The following is a 24,261-nucleotide window of genomic DNA, read 5'->3' on the forward strand; positions in this document are numbered from 1 at the left end:
ACTACTACTGGAACTTATAGTCCTACTACTACTACAACAACTTCTACTATTACTACTACTACTACTACTACTACTTAAACTCATATCCATATTACTACTTCAACTACTACTACTACTTCTACTACAAGTCCTACTACTACTTCAACAACTACTACTACTACAACAACTTATAGTCCTACTTCTACTTCAACAACAACAACTACTACTACTACTACAACTTATAGTCCTACTACTACTTCAAAAACTACTACTACTACTACTACTACTACTACTACAACTACTACAACTTATAGTCCTACTACTACTTCAACAACTACTACTACTACTACTACAACTTATAGTCCTACTACTACTTCAAAAACTACTACTACTACTACTGCTACTACAACTTATAGTCCTACTACTACTTCAAAAACTACTACTACTACTACTACTACTACAACTTATAGTCATACTACTACTTCAACAACTACTACTACTACAACAACCTTTAGTTCTACTACTACTTAAACAACTACTACTACTACTACTACTTTTACTACTACAACTTATAGTCCTACTACTACTTCAACAACTACTACTATTACAACTTATAGTCCTATTACTACTTTAACAACAACTACTACTACTACTACTACAACTTATAGTCCTACTACCACTTCAAAAACTACTACTACTACTACTACTACAACTTATAGTCCTACTACCACTTCAAAAACTACTACAACTACTCCTACTACAACTTATAGTCCTACTACCACTTCAAAAACTACTACTACTACTACTACTACTACAACTTATAGTCCTACTACTACTTCAACAACAACTAATACTACTACTACTACAACAACAACGTATAGTCCTACTACTACTTCAACAACAACTACTACTACGAATACCTTGATAATGGAGCAAAACATGTGCATGATCAAACATTGTGCCGAATCCATCTTGCTTTCTAAAAATACATTTTCCACTTTGAATCATAATTTTAAAGAAATGGTTCCTCTTTCCTGACACCATGATAACAAAGCCTTCAAGCGACAATCATTACACAAAGCAATTGTGAATTGCGAATTGTTCCTTTAGAAAGAGCGTCCTCGATTGGCCGCGGTTGTGTGCAGCCTTTGTGTTAGTCTTATTCCAGACTCGAAAGAACATACAATATGTATTTGAGACTCGAATCCACACGTAGTTATATAACTCCACATTAAAAATAAAATTAAGGAGATAAATACAAAGCGCTCTAACAATTCCTTCCACTCTGAATAAAATGCCTGGCATTTAAATCAAAGATGTTTTCAGTCGATCCATGCTAGATGTAGGCGTATAGAGACTGAAAGGATAAACTACACGGAACCAAATTACTGCAAACCTCATGGGCCTAAAGTACTTATTTTCATAATTATGTTCATCGGGTTTGTCATTGCGCCTTCGCAAAAGGCACTGTTTTCCTCTTACCTAAGGTGTAGCCTGCGTAGTCGTAAATACATGTGTGTGTGTGTATGTGTGTGTGTGCGTATGTGGGCCTTTATTTGGACATTTGGTTAAGGTTACACACATTTAAGGGGTTAGTTATTCATTTGATCGAATATTAAAAGATGATTTGAATTATAAAGAAATTCTAAGTAAAAAAAAAAAAAATGCTTATATGGTGGAAAAAAAGGGATTTAACTATTATGGGTAAAATATATATTTTGTTTAAGTATGCGCTTTCAAAATCAAATTATATTTAATCTCTCGTTATTGTCCCTCATTGGGTATACAAAGAAGTTTCAGAAAGTTCATTTAAATTTATACAGCGCATAATGTGGATAAAACGTCTTTTAAATGGAGAGAAAAAATTGGGATGGAAATTGTTTTTTTATCATTGCTTACAGTTTGTGGGTGGTAGATTTTCTTTTTAATGTGATTATGATTTTAAAAAGATTTAACTCGTTTTAGATATTCCACATACTATATGGAAATGTTGCAAGCATGGCAAGAGAAAAGTAATTTAAGATATTTGGAGGGTTATATTAATTCAATTATTTAATAATAATATAAATATTTTTAATAATCGGAATATATGTATAAATGGAAAAAGTATATTTAATAGATACTTGTCTGAAAGAGGGATTGTTCAACTGAATTACTTGGTTGAGAAAGGCCATGTTAAGTCTGTTAAATATTTTATTAACCTCGGTATGAAAGGTAATAATTTGCTTATGATTATTGATATTTATGATGCGATACCCAGGTTATGGAAGGATGATTCAGGGTTAATAAAATTCCTCGACGTTGATTTAATAAGCTTTAATACTTATTTTCATATTTCAGGTAAAAAAAAAAAAAAAATTGGATGTGGGTTCAAGAACAATTCAAGATTATTTTATCAAAGCAATGCAGCAAACGTATGATTTGCAGGTAAGGGATATGGGCAAAATTATTGTGATTTTATAGATAAAGAATTAAACGAAATATTTGTTAGACCAAGTATTACTATACTCATTAGAAAGCAACGAGAATTTCAATTTAAATTATTGCATGGAGCCACATATACTAATGAGCATCTTCATAGATTTGGTTACGTTGGTGATAATTTATGTTCGTTTTGTAAGCAGGAAAAAGAAACATACAAGCATTTATTTTTATCTTGCGGGAGCGTTCAAAGGATATAGCAGGCTTTAGTTCAACTTTTTGAGTTAGATGAAATTAAAGATTTAGAATGGCGAAATATATTTGTTGGGTTGGCAGGTAGTTCATATAGAATACAAATGTGTAATACTATCATTTTCATGGTGAAGTATGTTACATCTATGTCAAGATAGGGGGGGGGGGGGCGAGTACCAACTTTAGAAAAGTATGTGTGTGAGAGAGGGAGGTAAAGGAGGGCTGGAGGAATGGTTGATGTTCCTCGTGTGTGTGTGCGTATGTCTGTGAGAGAGGGGGTGGAGGGGGGGGGGCTTGAGGAATGGTTGATGTTCCTCGTGTGTGTGTGTATATGTGTGTGTATGGGTGTGAGAGAGGGGTTGGAGGAGGGGCTTGAGGAATGGTTGATGTTCCTGATGTTGCGCTTTGACGTTTTACTGCAGTCAAAGAAAGTGGTATGTCGCATTACATTATTCTATACTTCAGCATATTGTATGCAAGCAATTTGGTGATATTTAATTCCGTTTTTTCTAAGTGTGTTAACAAATGAGGGCAATCGCCGTAAAATTCCCGATAAATGAAGAATACTTAGGAAAGCCAGTGAAGAGTAAACAGAATAATAAAACAGGATTGTGCCTTTGTTCTTTCCCTTGATGGAACGCAATGTATCGAAAATAATTTTGATTTTTGTATTGTGCCCGCTATTTGATAGTGTAGCAGGGGCGTCAATCAGGGGGGGGGGCAGGGGAGACGCCCCCCCGATTTTTCCTAGGGGGGATATCATATTAAATGTCCCCCATGTTTTGTCAGAAAAGAAGGGGGACCACCACGAACAACTACAACAACAACATTTAGTGCTTCTTTATACCCCCCCCCCCCTCGCTTATTTACCGGCTGGCTGATTCGCCGCTAAATATTTTCTCACGAATTGGAGAAAAAAATAGTGCTCCTTCGACAATTAAACATTTTCCTTTCTAATAAGAGTCATCTTCCCTTCTAATAAGTGCCTCCTTTAGTTTGACACGTGCCACTTTTCCTTTCTAAATACGTGAGCCTTTCCCTTTTGATAACTGCCCCTTTTTCTTCTATAATAAATACCATTCCGCATTTCTATAAATGCCCCCTTTCCACCTCTAATGAGAGCCCTATCCAATCTGATAGGTGCCCCTTTTTACTTTGACAAGTATCCGTTTTCCTTTGTAATAAGTGAAGTTTACCTCATAGGAAGAGCAACCTTTCTTCTCTGATGAGTGTCACTGTAAACATATGAGAAATGCATTATTAGGGATGATCTTCAAATATTCATCTTTTCGTAGTCCGAGATAGTGGTTTAGCACGATGCTCTGCTGCTGTGTGTGGTGTTCTAAATGTTCATTTGCAAGCGAGCCAAACGAGCAAGGAATTGTTCCAAATAAAATTGTGGTCACATTAGGACCGTTAGTTCTCAATATTACATGTAATAACCGGTCCTGATGGGTTTTTAAATCAAAATCTCATAATGAAACCAAGAAGAACCTCCATAGGCTACTTAATGAGATGCACTTTAAATGCTAGCGAGCGTAGCAGGCAAGATTTGGATTAGCAGCACATATAGCAGCACATTTATCAGCTATAATCGGTCATATAACTGTTTCTTGTCGCTCCCTACTAGATACAACTTAGCATACCTTAGTGCGTTATATCTGAGAGGGGAACAAGGGAATCTCAGAAAAGCTAGGCTTGTTGAGCGTGATCCCAGTATGCATTAAGAACTAGACCATGGTCTGCGTGCATCAAATCCTGCACATGCCTGCTCCCAGAGTCCAGAGAGACCCAAGACGCGCGAATTCACCTGCCCGCGCCAGATCCCCGGGTCTCCACCGCCGAGGCCAATTCCGCATACCCAATGGTGGTAGTGGTGGTGGAGAGGGTGGAAAATTGACATGACATGTTGTCAAATAACATTGAATAGTAGTTCTCACAATTGACATTTAAGTATAAATCCATAATGTTATAAACACAAGTTACTTAAACCATTATTGACCATAATAAGAGGATGTATGTACTGCTTTTCAACCTCCTATTTTTAGGAAAACATAACCATTATAAACCATGTACATGTTTCAAAGTGATTATATATATATATTATGTATTAACTAAGCATATTAATTTTATACCTACATTTTCTGTATTCATAAGGAGAAAATTCGGTCGGAATGTTTTAACTTTTGAAAATATGTGGACCATTTCTTATCTCTTTCCAGGTGTTTATGTAATATTTCGTAAATTAAACAAAATACATGTATACATAACAATCAAATCAGTTGAATAAAACCAAAATCCTCAAGATTTTCAATTCACTGAAGCCCGTTTCAATGTATGTAGAGGTGTTGTGGACTAGTGGACAAGTCACCCGACTGCAGATCACAAGGTACGGGGTTCAAGTCCCGCCGCAGCACTAATGTCCTTTGGCAAGACATTGATCTACATTTGCCACTCTCCCCCCAGGTGTAAATGGGTACCTGATATGCTTGAGCGCTAGTTACTTTGGCAGCTCGATCGGCTACGACCAGGGTAATATGTGTAAAGCGTCATGAGCGCCAGACCCTGACGGATACCGGCGCTACGTAAATAACCATAATATTTTAAAAATTTATTATATGTATTTCGTCTGCTCCAGAATAGCAATTGAACCTTCCTTCAACAATGCGGTCTTAATTAAAGACTGTGTGCGCTCAATCATGACAATTGTGACGACATTTCCCATAATAGCTCTATGCCATAATTATAATCTGTACATTATAACAACACAGTGGGTCTACAAGCGCCACTTCGAGAGGGCCCAATATTTAAGGTAGGCAAAATGCTACATGAACGTTTAGAACAAAGTTAGGTGGATATGTTTGAACACATTATTGTTGTTGTTGTTGTTGTTTTTCGTACATTTGTCATCACAACTATATTTGATCTTATTGCTTCCTCCTTTGCAACACTCCGAGTGCAAGATATAACACTGCTACAGTAGACCTATATCCGTGTGTGTATTATGGGTGTGGGCCGGGCCTATTTTTCTTTCAATTTCGTGAACAGTTTGTAGTGATATACATCCGCGCTGAACGTTATGCACGCGAGCTACACGCACAACAGCCCCGAATTGAAGCAATGTATATACGGAGAACATCTGTATATCTAAAATGAAATACTCGTGTAAGTTAAGTACCTTCCGAAATAGTCTTCATAATTCAAGAATATTCCAGAATATCCTCAAAAATAGTCCTAACGGATTAAAGAAATACAGCGTGTTTGTCAAACTAAAAATAGCTAGCAGCATTGTGCGTAAAGTATTCAGACTAGCTGTGTACACGGATCGTGTGAAGTATGACCATACGTAAGAATAATGAAATATCACCATTGATGTTTACGAATTGAAAGAACTTATTATCACTCAAAAGGCATTGTGTGGTTAACATTGTTATTTATACATGAAGCTACGTATCAGTTTTGGCAAACGATATCCCTAATGGTCTTCTTGTAGATACCAAATTTGTTCACAAGCAGAATGTTTGTCATAGGCCCACTAGTTCCATTCCCGCACCGTGATGCGTTGCAAACAAGGTGGGGTTTGTGTCGGTTAATATAACGATTTGTAAACCCATGTCACGACTCATTTCAATGTATGTGTATGCCACAATAGAGGCATGTGAACATTACCTAATGTTTAAAAAGGGGGAAATATTTATCGGGCTTTCAAACAGATTATGTTGTACAAAAACAGCAGCACAACAAAAGTATTGGCAGCATGAAATTGAGATGTCAGAGTCATCACTATTCTATCTGGTAGTAAAGACACAAATAGTGCATACGGGACTATAAGTGAAGATGACTTATTGAATATGGGAATAGTTGATAAATATATAGATGTGCTATTTGAATAAACACTGAACGGAATTTTGGGATAATGCATCGCACCCATGCTAAAACTCTTGCAAAATATCGAGGAATAGGATAAGGATGCCTGCCATGTCCATTCTTTACCCAAACATGTCCCTTTCGGCCCAAAGTTCGAAATAGTGTCAGCAATCTTGAATTTGTTATTTGTTGACCGAATATATATTAACTGAAAAAAGACCCTTCAATTGATATAATGTTTATTATTAGTTCGAGGTAATAACATGTCTAGTATACATTTTAATTGTTTGTTATTGCACACATATGTATGACACAATGAAACATGAAAGTGAGATCTACTTAGGATATAAAACACGGCCTATATGTCAGAGTTTGTTACACAAATAGACAATCAATTCAGAATAACAAACAATGCCAAATGATTAATACTGTTGTCTAGAACCATCATTTATCATAATCTGCTGGTTTTGCCATAACGTTGGTTGTGGATGTGACCACCATGGCCGTTTCACATTTGAATTATGTGAATACCACACATTTGTATTTGAACGTATACAAATATATGCGTCAAACTACATGTAATTTGACATTTCAGTTTGATTTCGTGTGTACATGTATTGCTAGTTATCTAGGTTTTGATATATTAAAATATTTTCGTGTCATAACAAAAACACTGCCTGTAGGTCTCTTCATTTACTATAAATATTACCAGTATATGTGGAAACACTGTATCTTTAGAAGGGGTGGTAACCTCTAGGAAGAACAGAGCCATTTTAATAATGGCTCTGAATAGAGCTTTCCAGCCGTTTTTTAATTCTTGATTTGTATTATTTGTAAATTGTATTCTTGTATGTATTGAATTTTTATACGGAAAATAAAACCAAACCAAACCAAACCAAGATGTCAACTAAGCTTTACTAGGCAATATGTCTTAAGCTTCACTAGGCAATATGTATTCATACAACTTTACCAACAAAAAAATAGCAGCCTCTGCCCTATTTATACAGCCTAGTTGGTAACTAAAAGGTCTCTATGTCAACTTAAACTACATTAGATGTAACTTATAAACAACTAGTATTCGTTTGGAACTAAATATCTTGCAAAATTTAGAGTTGATGTAAAATGTAATTGAAATCACTAGATGGCAACTTGTAATTTCATTACCGACTGTTAGATGTACAATAGTAGTCAGAAGGTCGTAGAATGGGTACATATTTGTCACGGAAAGTGAAGAGGGAGGGTACTTTTCACTTTTCATGACAGGAGGAATCCCACAGACATGTAGTGATGCAAAAAGCCGAGTGTTATCTAGGTTCCCCAGAAAAGTTATCATAATACCTGATTTACCTTACATTCCTCATGTACAAATTATGATTTATTTTGTAATGAATATCATCTCAATCAAAGAGAATATTTACATCTTCTGATGTGAAAATTATACACCAATCGGTCGTACTTAGTGAATACTTAAGTCTATTCACGTTATCTTGGGTTAGTTTACGACAGCCAGTTGTAAACTTACTGTTTAAACTACCAGCATTGAAGTTGTATTTCTAGGTTTCAAGCTCATTACACTTGAGATGACCATCACTCTACCAGAAAACAAGAGCCAAGTCATCAGAGATGCTCGTATGGTTTGCTCAGAATGAGGGCCCCATCTATAAGCGAAGTGGCGAGAATAATTGGAAAATTAGTATCCACCTACCCTGCTGCATAATATGGGCCTTTGCATTATGGAGCACTTGAAAATGACCAAACTTGAAAGTTGGGCCTATACGCAAGACAATTTCGTTTGTGGTGTGCACTCCTTAAGACAATACATCCGTAGGACTACGGATATTAGAAAGACAGAGAGATATATGTCTGTCACCTATCGAAAGCCTCACAAGTGAGCAAGCACATACACATTTGTTAGATGAGTCAGGGCGGTCCTTAAAGCTTCTGGCATTGACACAACTAGGTGCACAGCTAACTCTACCAGAGCAGCATATACACCTTTTCAAGCACCACGAAGTGCCCCTTTGTAACAAAGGACCCTTTCCCTTCCCATTGGTGCTCCATTTCACATTCGATGAGTGCCCCTTTATACGTGCGAGAAATGCCCCTTTTTACTGCTGATAAGTGCCTTTTTGTTTCACACTTGCCCTTTTTCCCTATGTAATAATTGTCCTTTTCCCATCTGATAAGTGCCCGTTTTCCTTTCTGTTTAACAGCCGTTTGATGAGTACCTCTGTTTACCTTTATTTCCCATTGTCGCATCAAATATTTTGGTCATCTTTCTGAATATTTTTCTTTGTATTCATTTTAGTATTTTGTAAGCTCACCACGATAGAATGATTGGGTGTTTTGGAAATGCTATCACCTATCTATGATAATTTCTGAGCATCGGTTTTGAAATTTTAATTTTCAAAACATGTTTTCTAATATAATTATATTGATATATATCTTTTTTCCTCTGCCCTTGGTCTTCTTTCATAGGAAGTAAGTATCCATACATATTCCCAATATATCTTTGTTATATGTTCTGGTCATTTTTTTCGGAATCTTGTCCATGTATTCACGAATTCGCTTTTGTTCAGCTCACCACGTTATAATGCTTAGGTGTTATATATTTTATACCACCTATCCATGATAACTTCAACTCATAGGTTTTGAAACTTTATTTTTAATCATTAATAAAGTCACGGATGGTATGCGTGTATTGTGTGTTAAGCTATGGTCACAACACCAAAAGGTAGCCCGGGCGCGAAATTTTTATTCCCAAACAGGTTTGCAATTTCTTATATTTCCGTTCTCCTCAATATGTTCTCCGTCATTAGCAGCTTGGAAAGAGGTCACAAACAATTAGATTTTGACTTTTTAAGAAATTGCAAACCTGTTTGGGAATAAAAATTTCGCGCCCGGGCGGCCACCGAGCGTATTTTGGTGGCCCGCCGATCATCGGCCGGCCTCCGGGCAATTTCCCTAAAATCAGCCGGGAGTCCGCTCTGGAATCGGTGGGTCATCAGTCGGTCACTGCCGGGACGCCGCCCGGAGAAGCTCCCCGATTTTGCCCAGTTTTGACCTTAAATCGACCGGCGACGGCATCGCCCACATCACTGGGGCTCTACAGCCTGCTCGACGTTTCCAAAAGTTGTTGGGCGATGCCTAAATTCCAGGCGACCGAGCAGGCTACAAATCGGTGGGTCGCCGCTCTGAGTTGTGACCATAGCTTTAGTTTAACTTACTTTTACAGACTGATGTTAATGTCGTGAGTTTGCCTTACTTAGGCGAGGCGTCAAAAATAAATATACCAGCCAGCGGCAGCTAACTGCACTTGTGCGTCCTGGCTGCATTTTTTAAATTAGCTCAGCCGGCTACCGCTGGCGGTAGGACCCTCAATTAACTCATGATGTCATCATAATGGTCTCCGAACAAAAGCATGCGCCGGCTGCCGCCTTTCGAATGGAAACCGAGCCTCAGATCCCAGCCTGGCGCAAGCCGGCTGGGCTAATAAGTGAAAAATAATTGCCCCAGCCAGGCTTCGGCCGTAATTGCAGCCTCGATGCGCCAATACGTGAGGCGGCAGCCTGCTGGTATCGATATTTTTGACGCCTCGCCTTAAATGAACTAGTATTATAGTCCTTCGGTAAGAAGGAATATTCGTAAACAATGATGAAGGTATGTTTCCCAACCATTCAAACCCAAGATGTAATTGAAAAATAAAGGCATGGAAACTGTCTTTAAGGCTTCCAATTGATGATCTCCTTCTTCCCCCTAAAAATGAAGATTAAAAAGATGAGAATCATATGTATATACAAGTTGTTTCTTATATTTATCTTAATCTATTTCTCTCTTCCGTTTGGCTTCGTTCATAGTGGGTAAGTATTAATCTAAATTTAATTATAACTTCTTTCTATATTCCGGTCATCTTTCTGAATCTTTATCTATTATTCACTGTTATTTGTTTATTAAGCGTGCTACGATATAAGGATTAGCTGTTGTGCACATACTATTACCTATCTATTTTGGGCATTAGTTTTGAAATTTTCGTTTTAATCTTTTATAAAGGCACGGATTTCTTTTTTATTTTATATGTCTGTTTTACAATAAGCATTCGGTGAGAATGGATATTTGTTTTCATGAATAAATATATGTTTCCTAAACCATTTCCCCCATAAATAGTCCATTAAAATAAAGGTCTGAACATTGTATGTAAGGCTAACAACTGATGATCTCCTGCTTCCTCATTAAGAAAAAGAAATGAAAAAAAAATGAGTGTCATTAGTATATGTAATGTATTCGTCTTTAATTTCTTTCTTCTAACTTTATTCTTTGTTCATAATTCTTAATTCATTCATAAATTTTACTTTGTTCTGGTCATCTTTCTGAAATGTCATTTTTAGTTGTATTAACTTTAGTGCTTTTTTTTTTTAGCTCACCACGATATAATGCTTGGGTGTTGTAAAAATGCTACCCCTTATTCATGAAAAGTGCCAACCATAGGTTGCGAAACTTTCATTTGTTCATCTCTTATGAAGTCACGGACTGTACGTTTATCTTGTTTGTTTGTCTTACTTAAAGTAGCTCGGCGAAGAAATTTCACATATTCACTCAAAATGGGCAAATTATACATGTCCGGATAGCGTAGAACAATATAAAGACACACATTCTGCTCTAAAGTCTTGTAAATATAAATGAAACGCGGTAAGAAGCTTTTTCCAAGAAACTTTTCAGAACTTAAATTCCTGGCTTGAACATTTTGTTCGCGCAGTAGGCCGATTATGACGTCCCTGGTTGGGCACGATCGCAATTCTAGGCCTCAAGCTCGCCTCTCGCACAGCTCGCGTGCGGTATTTTGCATAGCTATACGTATACATTATCCAGACTTCGCATGCTTCATATCCTGACCAGAAAGTGGAATAACAATCTCTAGAAATCATGTAAATACATATAATATTAAGCAAATTTATGTAATATAATACGAGGGGTGAATCATGCAATTCGATTTGTCCAAATACCCTTCCATTCTGTGTAATTTGCTGAGATCATTTGTTCGGTCATCATGCCTTGGCGTGATAGTGATTGCTGTTGATTATATACGGAGACCATGATGAGTGAATCGCGAGCGTCCTTTTGCATTTGTATGATGTCCTGCAGCTGCAGTTCTATTTCTGAATGGTGCATATTTGTAATTGATTTTCGCCAAATATAATCTCACATCTAATCATCTTTGTTTTATTATCCGTGAAATTTGCCAAAAAGCCCCACACATCCCGAAAAATTAGAAAATGTCTCGCCCAGTCATGACAGATCGATCGCCAGTTGAGCGGGGCCGGGGGAGCTGAGCGGCAGCTGGCAGCTCAGCCAGCTCGCGCTGATATGCTATCACTTGACCTGCACCAGCATCGACGCCGTCTTCTCCGAACTGTTCTCTTTCTTCCATCTCCCTTACATCCCAATCATCATCATCATCATCACTATCACTACCAGTACCACTGTTGTGGAGCTGTGCTCATCAACTTCGAATTCTAAATCGAGTAAAACCTCTTCTTCGAGCTCGGACATTTTGATCAGATATTTAGCGTTCGAGTGGCGTTTGTATACGTATAACGCATGCAGGCGAGAGTTGTGTGAGAGCTTGAGGATCGCACTCTCGCTCATGTGCCCAACCTCCTACGTCACAAATCGTACGTCACAATAGCGGGCCGATCAAGGGCGGAATAATCGGGTAGTAATTTCACCACTTTTAAAAGCAGATAAGTCAAATCTGTAACAATTTTTGAAAACTAAATATGAACCATTAGAAAGATTGTAACATTAACTTTGCAATGATACCAACATTATTAAGGTTAAAAGCCTTTCGAAACCTTCGCTCAGCTTCTTTAAATACACTTTTCTTGTATCCCTTCAGTAAGAATATTCGTACGCAATGATACAAATATGTGTCCCAAACCATTGTAACCATAAGTTCCTCTTATGGCATGAAAACTGTCTGTAAGGCTTTCAACTGATGATCTCCATGTTTCCCATAAAGACAGAGAAATTTAAAAGATCATTATCATTTGTATATTAAGTGTAAGCTAATATCATCTGCATTTGTTTTCCTATCCTCTTTGTCCTTGTTTATAGATTGTAAGTATCCATAACGATTCAAATGTATCTTTAATAAATGTTCTGGTCATTTTTCAGAATCTTGTTCATGTATTCCCTTTTACGCTTTTTTGTTAAAGCTAACCACGTTAGAATGCTTGGGTGTTGTAGAAATATTGCCACCTATTTATGATAACTTCCAACTATAGGTTCGAAATTTTTCATTTTTCATCTGGAATAAAGTCCTAGATTGGATGTTTATATTGTGTGTTTGCCTTGCTTGAATGAACTGGAGTTGTAATCCTTCGGAAAGAAAGAATTTTAGTGCACAATGATAAAGTTTCCTACACCACTGTTACCATAAAAGTCATTTAAAAATAATGGCATGAAAACTGTCTTGATGGCTTTCAACTGATGAACACCTGCTTATTTAGAAAGAGGAATGATTGAGCTGAATATCATTTGTATATATATAGGTTGATTCTAGAATTAATCTTTATCTATTTTCCTCTACCTTTTAGCTTCGTCCAGAGCAGGTAAGTATCCATCTGAATTTAATTATAACTTTCTTATACATCCCGGTCATCTTTCTGAATCTGTTTATTTGTATTTACTTTTAATAAGGCTCTTTTAAAGTTCACCACGAGAGAATGCTAGGTTGTTGTAGAATTGCTACCACTTGTCCATGATCACTTCTATCCATCGTTTTTTTTTAAATAATACATTCTTATCTGTTAAAACGAACGAACTATTGTAACCATGAATGCCAAAGTATGTATTTTGAATATTTATATAACTTGTATTCTTTGTTAAGGCTTTTGTTTTATGCTCGCACCGATATAATGCTAGGTTGTTGTAAAAATGCTACCACTCGTCCATGCTCACTTTTAACCATCGGTTTACAAAATAAAAGAGTAATGTTTGAGCTGAATATCATCTTTATATAGGTGTATTCTAAAATGTATTTTTATCTTTTTGCTCTACCCTTTGGCTTCGTTCATAGCGGGTAAGTAGCGTGACTGTATGAAGTCACAGGTTGAAGGCTTATATTGTGTTTGTCTTACTTAAATGAACTGGTGTTGTAATCCATAGGTAAGAAGAGATATTCGTACACTATGATATAAATTAGTGTCCTTAACCATTGTAACCATAAATGCCACTAAAATTACGGCCTGAAAACTGTCTGTAAAGCTTTTTACTGCAGATCTTCATCTTGTCCATTAAGAATCATGAATGAAAAAGATGAGTATCATTAGTTGGTTGGTTGATTATTTTCCGAATAAAAATTTAAATACATACAAGAATATAATTTAGAAATATAATACAAATCATGAATTAAAAACGGCTGAAATGCTCTATTCAGAGCCATTATCAAAATGGCTCTGTTCTTCCTAGAAATCCAGAAATAATTAAACATAGAAATAACACACAAAATATTACGAAAATAAAACATTACAAACGCATTATGTACGACCCCCTCCCAAACGCTCTATAACAAATTATGAATACAACTATTACCATCCCTTACCCCTCCCCGTTCACACCAAAAGTTTATACATCAAAATCTAGTATCCATTCATTTAGGCCATGCCGAAATCGATTGAGTGAGTTTTGTCTACGTAAGTTAATTGGTAATTCATTCTACAATTAAGATCCGCGATAAAAGAATGTTCGTTTACAATAATTAGTTTTCGGTTTGGGCAAGATTAAGTTATCGACATTACCTAGGGCATAATTAATTTCTTTGTAAACAGAGATTATTTCGCATATAATCTGGAGTTAAATTGTGGACAATCTTATAAGTGTATTCTAATATTTATTTTTCTTCTACCCTTTGGCTTCGTTCATAGAGCATAATTTTTAATCTAATTTCAATGATAACCTCCTTATAAAGTTCTGGTTCTCTTTTTGAATATTTCAACCTGTATTCTTTTTGTAAGGTTTTTGTTTAGGCTCACCACGATAGAATTTAAAGCATCATTTTTTTTTTTTTTTTCAACTTTTTATTGATTTTCGAAATTTTTTGTAACATTACAAAAACAACAATCATACAAGAATTAAATAATTGTATAACATTAAAAGAACAATAATCAAATACGAATCACTGTAACAATTACCCCAAAAAAACAACAACAATCAAACAAACAAACAAACAGACCTGATGTAAAAACTAAAAAATCAGTCTCGGGTGGTTTGAACTATATCATTATCAAAATATAATTAGGGATAATTAGAATAAATTCTCAATAGGGGACCATTTTCTATAGTGCATGTTTTCTTTGTGCTTTTGTTTAGCAATTACCAATTCTATATGTCTGATTTTGCAAATGAACGTTTCAAAACCTATGAAACTTACTACTAAATTCCTGCATTTCTGAATATAAATGTATCTCTTGAATTTAAAGCATCATTTGTATATAAAATGTAATCTAATATCATCTGTACTTTTTTAATTTCCCCTTTTTCTTTGTTAATAGATGGTGAGTATCTATGACAATATTAATATATCTTTGTTATATTTTGTGGTCATTTTTCAGAATCTTGTTCATGTATTCACTTCTACGCTTTTTGGTAAAGCTTACCACGTTAGAATGCTTGGGCGTTGTAGAAATGCTCTCACACATTATGATAACTTCAAACTAAAGGTTTCGAAATTGTTGTCGTTCATCTTTATTCAATTCACGGCATGTAGGTTTTATATTGTGTGAAGTAGTCTTGTAATCCTTCGGTAAGAAGGAGAAGTCATACAAAATGATAGAAATAAGTGACCCAAACCATTTTAACCATAAAAGCCACTACAAATACGTCATGAAAACTGAATGTAAAGCATCAATTAATGATCTCCATCTATCAAAAAGATGAATTTTGTTGCTGTATCTATTTGCCTTTACGCTTGGGCTTCGTTTATAGTTCATAAGTATTCATGTAAATTTAATTACAACTTCTTATATATCTCTGGTCGACTTTGTTTTTTAAACTTGTATTCATTTTTAAGGCTTTTTAATGTTTTTTTCTTACTTAAATGAACTGGTGTTGTAATCCTTTAGTAAGAAGGGATATTCGTGCACAATGATAAAGATACATTCCAAAACCATTGTAACCATATATGCCATTCATAAATTATGGCATTAAAATTTTCTCTTAGACTTCCAATTGATGATCTCCATATTTCACATTAAAAAAAAAAGAAAAAAAAGATGAGTATCATTTTTATATAAACTGTATTCTAAGATATATTATAGTATTAATGACTGCTTTGAGAGAAATAGTTTTTTTTATACGCACAACCCTGCTGGAAAGAACACACTAATTCACACTCATTCACAGTGTGAATCACACTGTGTTTCACACTGTGAATCATAGTGTGCTTCACAATGTTAAATTGGGCCGTTTTCACACTGTGCTCCACAATGATAAATTGGGCGCTTCACACTGTGCTCCACAATGTTTAATTGGGCGCTTCACAGTGTGCTCCACAATGTTAAATTAGGCGCTTTACACTGTGATCCACAATGTTAAATTGGGCGCTTCACACTGTGATCCACAATGTTAAATTGGGCGCTTCACACTGTGCTCCACAATGTTAAATTGGGCGCTTCACACTGTGCTCCACAATGTTAAATTGGGCGCTTCACACTGTGCTGCACAATGTTAAATTTGGCGTTTCACACTGTGCTCCACAATGTTAAATTGGGCGCTTCACACTGTGCTCCACAATGTTAAATTGGGCGCTTCACACTGTGCTGCACAATGTTAAATTTGGCGTTTCACACTGTGCTCCACAATGTTAACTTGGGCGCTTCACACTGTGCTGCACAATGTTAAATTGGGCGCTTCACACTGTGCTCTACAATGTTAAATTGGGCCGTTTTCACACTGTGCTCCACAATGTTAAATTGGGCGCTTCACACTGTGCTCCACAATGTTAAATTGGGCCGTTTTCACACTGTGCTCCACAATGTTAAATTGGGCGCTTCACACTGTGCTCCACAATGTTAAATTGGGCCGTTTTCACACTGTGCTCCACAATGTTAAATTGGGCGCTTCACACTGTGCTCCACAATGTTAAATTGCGCGCTTCACACTGTGCTCCACAATGTTAAATTGGGCGCTTCACACTGTGCTCCACAATGTTAAATTGGGCCGTTTTCACACTGTGCTACACAATGTTAAATTGGGCGCTTCACACTGTGCTCCACAATGTTAAATTGGGCCGTTTTCACACTGTGCTCCACAATGTTAAATTGGGCGCTTCACACTGTGCTCCACAATGTTAAATTGGGCCGTTTTCACACTGTGCTCCACAATGTTAAATTGGGCGCTTCACACTGTGCTCCACAATGTTAAATTGGGCCGTTTTCACACTGTGCTCCACAATGTTAAATTGGGCGCTTCACACTGTGCTCCACAATGTTAAATTGCGCGCTTCACACTGTGCTCCACAATGTTAAATTGGGCGCTTCACACTGTGCTCCACAATGTGAAATTGGGCCGTTTTCACACTGTGCTCCACAATGTTAAATTGTGAAAACGGCCCAATTTAACATTGTGGAGCACACTGTGAATCTATAGTTATTCACAATGTGAAAACGCCCCAATTTTACATTGTGGAGCACACTGTGAATCTATCGTTATTCACAATGTGAAAACGCCCCAATTTAACATTGTGGAGCACACTGTGAATCTATCGTTATTCACAATGTGAAAACGCCCCAATTTAACATTGTGTAGCACACTATGATTCACAATGTAATTCACACTGTGAAATTCACAATGTGACCACACTGTGAATCTATCGTTATTCACAATGTCAAAGCACCCCAATTTAACATTGTGAGCACTCACACAGTGAAATGCCCACCACACTGTGAAACACCAAACACACTGTGAAACGCGCACAATGTTAATTTGGGGCGTTTTCACATTGTGACACATTATATTGTATGAAATTATCACACTGTGAAACGCCCACCACATTGTGATACAAGTTTAGTTTTTGAATTCTATGTGAAATATTTTAAATTATGACAATGTAGTCGTGTAGAGCTTAGTACGTATAAATACGTAGGAGAAAAGGTTTATAATCAATGTCTCACTTATAAACTCAACTTTAATAGAAATATATCCCTGAAACATCTGAAACTAATACAATAATCTAAACATATACATGTATTTCAAAAGCTTATATTTATTTTCGCTAAAAGGACTTATGAACATACATCCTTTTAAGTATACAAATATTGTAGTAATACTATACTTACAGATAAACAAATTTTACTCTGTGAATGCCAACATAATGTAAACCAGAATGAAAACAAAGACAAATGAATCCAAACAGTTTACATTAGATAGTAGAGATACTTCTGAAAAGAGAACTTGATATCTACAGTGAAATCTCATTATAATAAGCACATTGGTGTCCACTGAATTGACCTCTTTATATCAGATATCTCATTGTACTAGGGTTTAAAACAATGCATTACACAAAAACATGGAATGGTGAAAAAAAACCTTGCCGTATCAGGTACCTCCTAAACACGTTATAGAGGTTCCACTGTATAACATTGAGGCATAAATTACAGAGACGGCAACAAATTAGCACATATCATCAATATTTCCCTGAAAATGTATTTTAAAGGTGTAAAGACACTCGTAAAACATAATAAAAGCACATTAGCATGTTACAGCAGTAAACAAAATAGTTTTAGAGCGTCTCTGGCAATATATCTTAAACAGTTTTGTAGGTATATTAAATTTATGAACATAAATTTTATGGCTAGTATAAAATATCCACACATGATATGTAACTTTGGCAATTGCAATGTATCAGAAAATCTTTGGCACATACAGGTTCTTCATAAACCTATTAAGATGATAAAAAGTTTCAAAATATCTCTGTCAATACATCTTGAAAAAAGTTGAAAACATATCTAATTTAGGCAGACACGTTTTACTTTTATGGCTACATAAATCTTTACAACTAATACTAATCAATACCTGAAGATGAGAAAAAATAGCTTTTGCTCATTTTTGTACAAATAAATAACCATACACTCTATATACGGTGGCACAGAAAAAGAGCAGAATGGCATACATAAATATATGTACTTCCTAATAACTTCCTAGACTACATAAGTAACTTATGATTTTTTTTGTTTTGTTCTAGTGATACTATACTGATGTTAGGATATTATAACTAGATGGAACTTCCGACTGTGTAGTCAAAAATAGTACCTCCACTATCATGCAATTTGTTAAAGCCCGAATTTTCATCCCCCAGATCTTGAGATATCACTTCATTCCACCGTATGGTGTATCATGTACGTCAGGTCTGGTGTCGCGAATATACAGTGCAAATTTAAAACTTTCTATAATATTCTATGTGCAGTTAAAAATTCTTCTTCCCCTTCTAACGGAGATGGACATTTTGTACCTCTTGCTTAAAAGCTTTAGCGAAGGTACAGTTGACAAATCCAGCAGGTAGCAAGTTCCAAAGCATGATGAAATCAGGGAGTCCTTGTAAATTGTATTTGGAATTGCTGGGTATGACCATGGTTGGATGTTAACACCGATAGAAGGTAGATTTTGAGAAACTCTGAGTGCAGGTTGACAGTCCCGTACACCATCACCATCTTAAACCATCTTAAACCCTGCGTTCTCGGAGAGATGGCCATTTGAGATGTTGCAGCATTGGTACGATGCTGCTGGTATGATGGTAATGCCCAGTGACAAACCGGGCGTTGCGGAGCTGTACCATTTCCAGCCTGTGTATGTTGTCCTGGGTGTGAGGATCCCACACTGTGCACGCATACTCCAGGATTGGGCGAACAAGAGCAAAGAAGCGCAACGTTTTCGTCTCTCTTAGGCAAGGCCTAATGTTCCACTGCAAAAATGCACCGACAGAGCTGGCTTTATTTGTTGTTGTCTTTATGTGATCTGTCCAATTCAGGTTGCTCTTGAGGTGAACATCAAGATATTTAGCAGTTTCCAGTTTCAAGAAGTTGCCCTTGGATGCTGTATGACCATTAAGGATTTCTCCTGCGTGGTACCCTGGTGTCCTTCAGTTTTTGGCCCATCTTCCTCTTTTTTCTGCGGAGGTCACTCCTAGCAATCTTCCCATAGCATATTCTATCATGAAGAAAAAAATAAAAATAAATGAGAGAAATGTTACAACTTCTAATTCAACTGCTAGCATGAACTTGTAATCATTAACAATGATAGGTGATGAATACAAAACATGTAAACATCTGCATATCCACCCTACATTACCTGAAAAGAAATATCATAAAGTAAATGTTTTCCTAAATTACATTTTGCCCTCCCAGACATTACAAATTATTCGCTTTCTTGTTAACAAGATGCTAGGTAAACTAACATACATTGTAAACAGTTGTTAAAGATATGCTTGAGTAAAAGTATAGGTTCGTAAATTCTAAATTTGCAAATAAACATGCTGTATAGCATCGAATATGAGAAAATATTGCTTAGATACCAGATTAAAGGTTATAGTTTCATATTTTGGTCTACATATAATTAGTCAAAGTCTGAAATCAACTGAATTTAAAAAGAAAACTTTAAAAACGACATACATTCAGCAATTTATTATGCTTTTTCTAATCAAAAGCAATTTCCCATTAGCATTGTTAGTACTATGAGCCAAGAGGCACTGTCAGTATATTTTATAGTAAAATGCCTCACCAATGATGGCATCCACCTTGTCTTGGTCAAGCAACTGCTTCCCTTATTCTCCTCCTTTAATCTAAATGCTGAAACTATGCTGTCTGCCATCTCCTCATAGGTAAAGAGCATACCCATTAGTGCAAGAACAGCACATGACCAGGATTGCTTGTGTAGCTCCAGCATTCCCAGCTGCACTTGGGTCAAGTATGTCCGAACCTCATGTATGGAACTGTGGAACAGAAAAGAAATGTCAAGTATTACTGAAAAGAAAAGCACGTTTACAGATTTAAATAAAATAATCAGACATACGCAGCCTAAATTTGACATACTCGGTATGCCACACTTCGCAACCCTACGCAGATCGAGTGTGAAAGTTGTAGTACGACACAGTTCACATCCAAACAGTATTCATACTACTCCTAGCTCAAGGAAACGCTAGACAGACACATTTTCATACATTTTTGGACATTATTATTGAACATATGTCATTTCTAGTGAGCTAGGCCTATATCTTATTTTTATGCATTTTCGTCCGACTATCTTTTGCCGACAGAAAACATGAAATAAATTGTAGCAACATTTGTTTCTTACCTGAATTTTTACATGACTCGGAATATGGGATCATTCTCTTTAGAATCTAGGGTTGATTTGGTTCAGATATGCAAACAAATTGGAAATATCTGCACTTTTCTCGGCAGAGTTTTGTGATATAGGGTCTAGTCCAGAGCCTAAATGCCGGGGGGGGGGGGGGGGTACTCACGTATATTGGGTATACGGGGATGTCCTGCTCGGAAGGGTGACTTTTTCAGGAAAGTTCCTTAGATATGGGTTCCCTTTTCATAAAAAAATCCTTAGACATGGGTCCTCTTTTTCATTTATTCCTTTCCCCTCTTTTCTCCCTCATTTTCTCCGGGATTTTGGGATTTGCTCCTAAATACTCGAGCCTACATTGTAAATGCCTAAATCTCTCCCATCTCTAAATAAATCCTGGGCCTAAACAATGCCGGGGAATCCTTCTGTGATTGCATTTCCAGTGTACGAGGTGTACGTAGCTCGTAAACTCAACTAGACCCCGGGGTACCACATATATCAGGACCCCATGGGCCCTATACCGGGTACTCATATGGCATAATGCGCGCTAGGTATGGTATCCGCCCGTATAGGGGTCGTACCCCCGGGAACTTGTAGCGCTTCGCGCGCTGAAAATGATATGATCGGCAGCTATACCCTGCGTACCCTCTGCCCAGCAGCCGGGCAGCAGCGGGGCTCAAGCAGGGAGCTATATAGCCGATGCTTGAGAGCTCGTGTACGGGTACGTTAATTAAAACAGGCAAAGTCCTTCAATTAAAACAGATGCTAGAGGTGCCAGCGCAGTATAATTATGTTGCATGGTGTTTTCATCTTTAATATGTGTAGCCTACTTCAGCTACTTGTAAACTACATGTAGTATGGTACAGTTTACTAATAAAGAATTTCATCAAGAAACTGCAAAATTATTGGCCATTGTGTTATTACACACATAGGTGCATTACTATCTTGGCTGTGTATTAAAAGCTGGGGCTGTGCTATTGATTCTCAACATTTCAAACACCACTGTACAAAACTCAACCGATTTCTCTAAAAATCGGTACTTTAGTGACAATTGATGACACCTAAATAGCAGTAAGATACATTTTTTCAACTTTCTGATGTTAGAAGGAATAATACAAAAAAATCAAATTGTGAGTCCACTGTCAAACTTGCCGATCAGCCGCATCGGCATAATTGTGTGCATCTGTGTGTTATGAGTGTATTGACTATTAATGTATTTAAATGCTGCCTATTAACGCGTAGTGCAGTGCTAAAGGTCAATACGCATTAGCGTTAACTCTCTATATGCTTTGCTAGAGTGTATTATTACAGCTTAAAAAATGTAATATTTGAAATTTGAAATTTGAAATCCTTAGACATGGGTCCATTTTTCACAAAAAATCCTTAGACATGGGTACCTATTTACAGCAAAAGGACCCTTGGATGTGGGTATGGGTTCGGAGGTCTCAGCCGCACACCCCCGTCCGACTATAATCTGAGTACCCCCCCCCCCCCCCTCCCGGGCCTAAAATGGCCGATATACACTACTTAACAGTTTGGGTGTTTAACGTGCACAATTATAATGTCCAAAAATGTTTGAAAAAGTGTCTTCCTAGCGTTCCCCTGAGCGAAGTACGTATAGCAAAGATGATACTCACCATTCAATGACAGCCACGCAGCAGCACGGAAGCAGCCCGTCAGCACCCTCGCCTGATAGCTATCCTAGCCGTTGGGAAACTTCACCATGCAGGCCATGTCCGCCATTCCAATTATGTTCTCATCCGTCAACATGTCTTTGTAGTTGTACATATTCGTCTGATATCACGGAAACTTGTTTGGCCTCGATCCAATACACGAGAATTCGATTTTTTTTTTCTTCAGTTGTTGTCATCTTATTTAAAACTATACCGGAACAAGACAAATTACGAGCACGATCGAGGACCACATTCCTGCCACATTCTTGAAAACGAAGACAGCTGCATGCACGCGCACGTAGTATGTATTGTACGCTATACGGTTAGAGGTCAGTGTATACGTACACACATGGGCGTAAATCCTTACGTAATACCTATTGTTCAGGGGGGGGGGGATGATCTATTCATTCACCCCCCCCCCTGAACAATAGGTATTACGTAATGATTTACGCCCATGCGTACACAACAGTATGCTACGCGTGGTACGGTATGGCCTTTGAGCAAATACATATGCAAAACAAAACTGTTAATGATCAGGATTCCCAATGTGAATGAGGAATTCATTATGTGTACTGTATTTATAACACTGACCACACTATGTAAATCTACTGTTTCACACTGTGAAATAGTTTTCAAAGAGCGGCCACATTATGAATGATACCGCTCACACTGTGAAATATTTGTCACAGCTAGAGTGGCCATACTGTGAAATTTGTACAGGGCGGCCACACTGTGAATTTTACTTTTCACACTGTGAAATATTGTCCTCAGGGCGGTCACAATGTGAATTTTTTTTTTCACACTGTGAAATATTTTTCACAGAGCGGCCACATTGTGTATTTTAAAGTTCACACTGTGAAATATTTTCCAAAGGGCGGCCACACTGTGAATTCTATTTTTCACAATGTGAAGTATTTTTCACAGAGTGGCCACACTGTGAAATTTACTGTTCACACTGTGAAATGTATGTCGTAAGGTATTCACACTGTGAAAATCTATTTATCACAGTGTGAAATATTTTTCACAGTTTGGTCACACTGTGAAATCATTTTCACACTGTGAGCGGGTACATTCACACTGTGAAATCGAATTTCACAATGTGAATACTGTGTGGTTTACCACATTGTGACGGTGTCCACACTGTGAAAACACTCCGTTCACAGTGTGAACTGTGTGTTCACACTGTGAATGAGTGTGAATGAGTGTGTTCTTTCCAGCAGGGAATGGAAGGTTATAATTGTGCTATTGCCCGAGGCGTGCCGAGGGAAATAGCCCAATTATAACCTTCCCGAGAGCGTATAAAAACAACTATTTCTCCAATATTAAAGCAGTCATTAATACTTTTATATGCCGAAAAAAACAGAGTCAACTTATGACACCACCTTGGCCTTTCTCTAGTTTATCTACACGGTTTTTTTTATGAGTGTATCTGTGAGAGTAGACTAGATCTGGATTCTAGTCTAAGCAAGATATTTTTACAATTTTGGGGGTGGGCCGGCCCAGTGGGGAATATGGAGAAGAACCTGCGCTTTCATATGACACCTCACTTAACGAGTATCACCTTCAGGATCACGAGCAATATTAGTTTGAATCTCATTTTGGTAATTGAAACATCGACCAAAGCATCGACCAGTGGCAGTGCGCAATGCATAGAGATGTGTAATCTCTATGAGAAGGATTTTATTTTTAGCACTAGATCTATTAGATCTATTTTGAATATGTATAT

The 24,261-nt window shown here is 37.1% G+C and overlaps 1 protein-coding gene and 1 long non-coding RNA gene across 2 annotated transcripts; one reads left to right on the top strand and one right to left on the bottom strand.

Annotated features, from left to right (window-relative positions):
• Positions 1-444: 444 nt before the first annotated feature.
• Positions 445-14,557, top strand: LOC115927416 (putative uncharacterized protein DDB_G0275629; the record flags this gene model as incomplete). Its single annotated transcript, XM_030993278.1, has 5 exons — positions 445-495; positions 820-937; positions 12,631-12,633; positions 13,113-13,127; positions 14,544-14,557. Coding segments are annotated over 5 exons (201 nt in total), but the record flags the coding sequence as incomplete, so codon positions are not given.
• Positions 14,558-19,637: 5,080 nt separating this feature from the next.
• On the bottom strand, positions 19,638-22,679 carry LOC115927554. The gene is made up of 3 exons (XR_004065733.1): positions 22,500-22,679; positions 20,290-20,500; positions 19,638-19,719 (listed from the first exon to the last, which is right to left on the bottom strand). It is a non-coding gene; the product is annotated as an uncharacterized LOC115927554 (long non-coding RNA).
• Positions 22,680-24,261: the final 1,582 nt, after the last annotated feature.

Source organism: Strongylocentrotus purpuratus, unplaced genomic scaffold, assembly GCF_000002235.5.
Source record: "Strongylocentrotus purpuratus isolate Spur 01 unplaced genomic scaffold, Spur_5.0 spur5_scaffold_20, whole genome shotgun sequence".
Taxonomy (NCBI): Eukaryota; Metazoa; Echinodermata; class Echinoidea; order Camarodonta; family Strongylocentrotidae; genus Strongylocentrotus; species Strongylocentrotus purpuratus.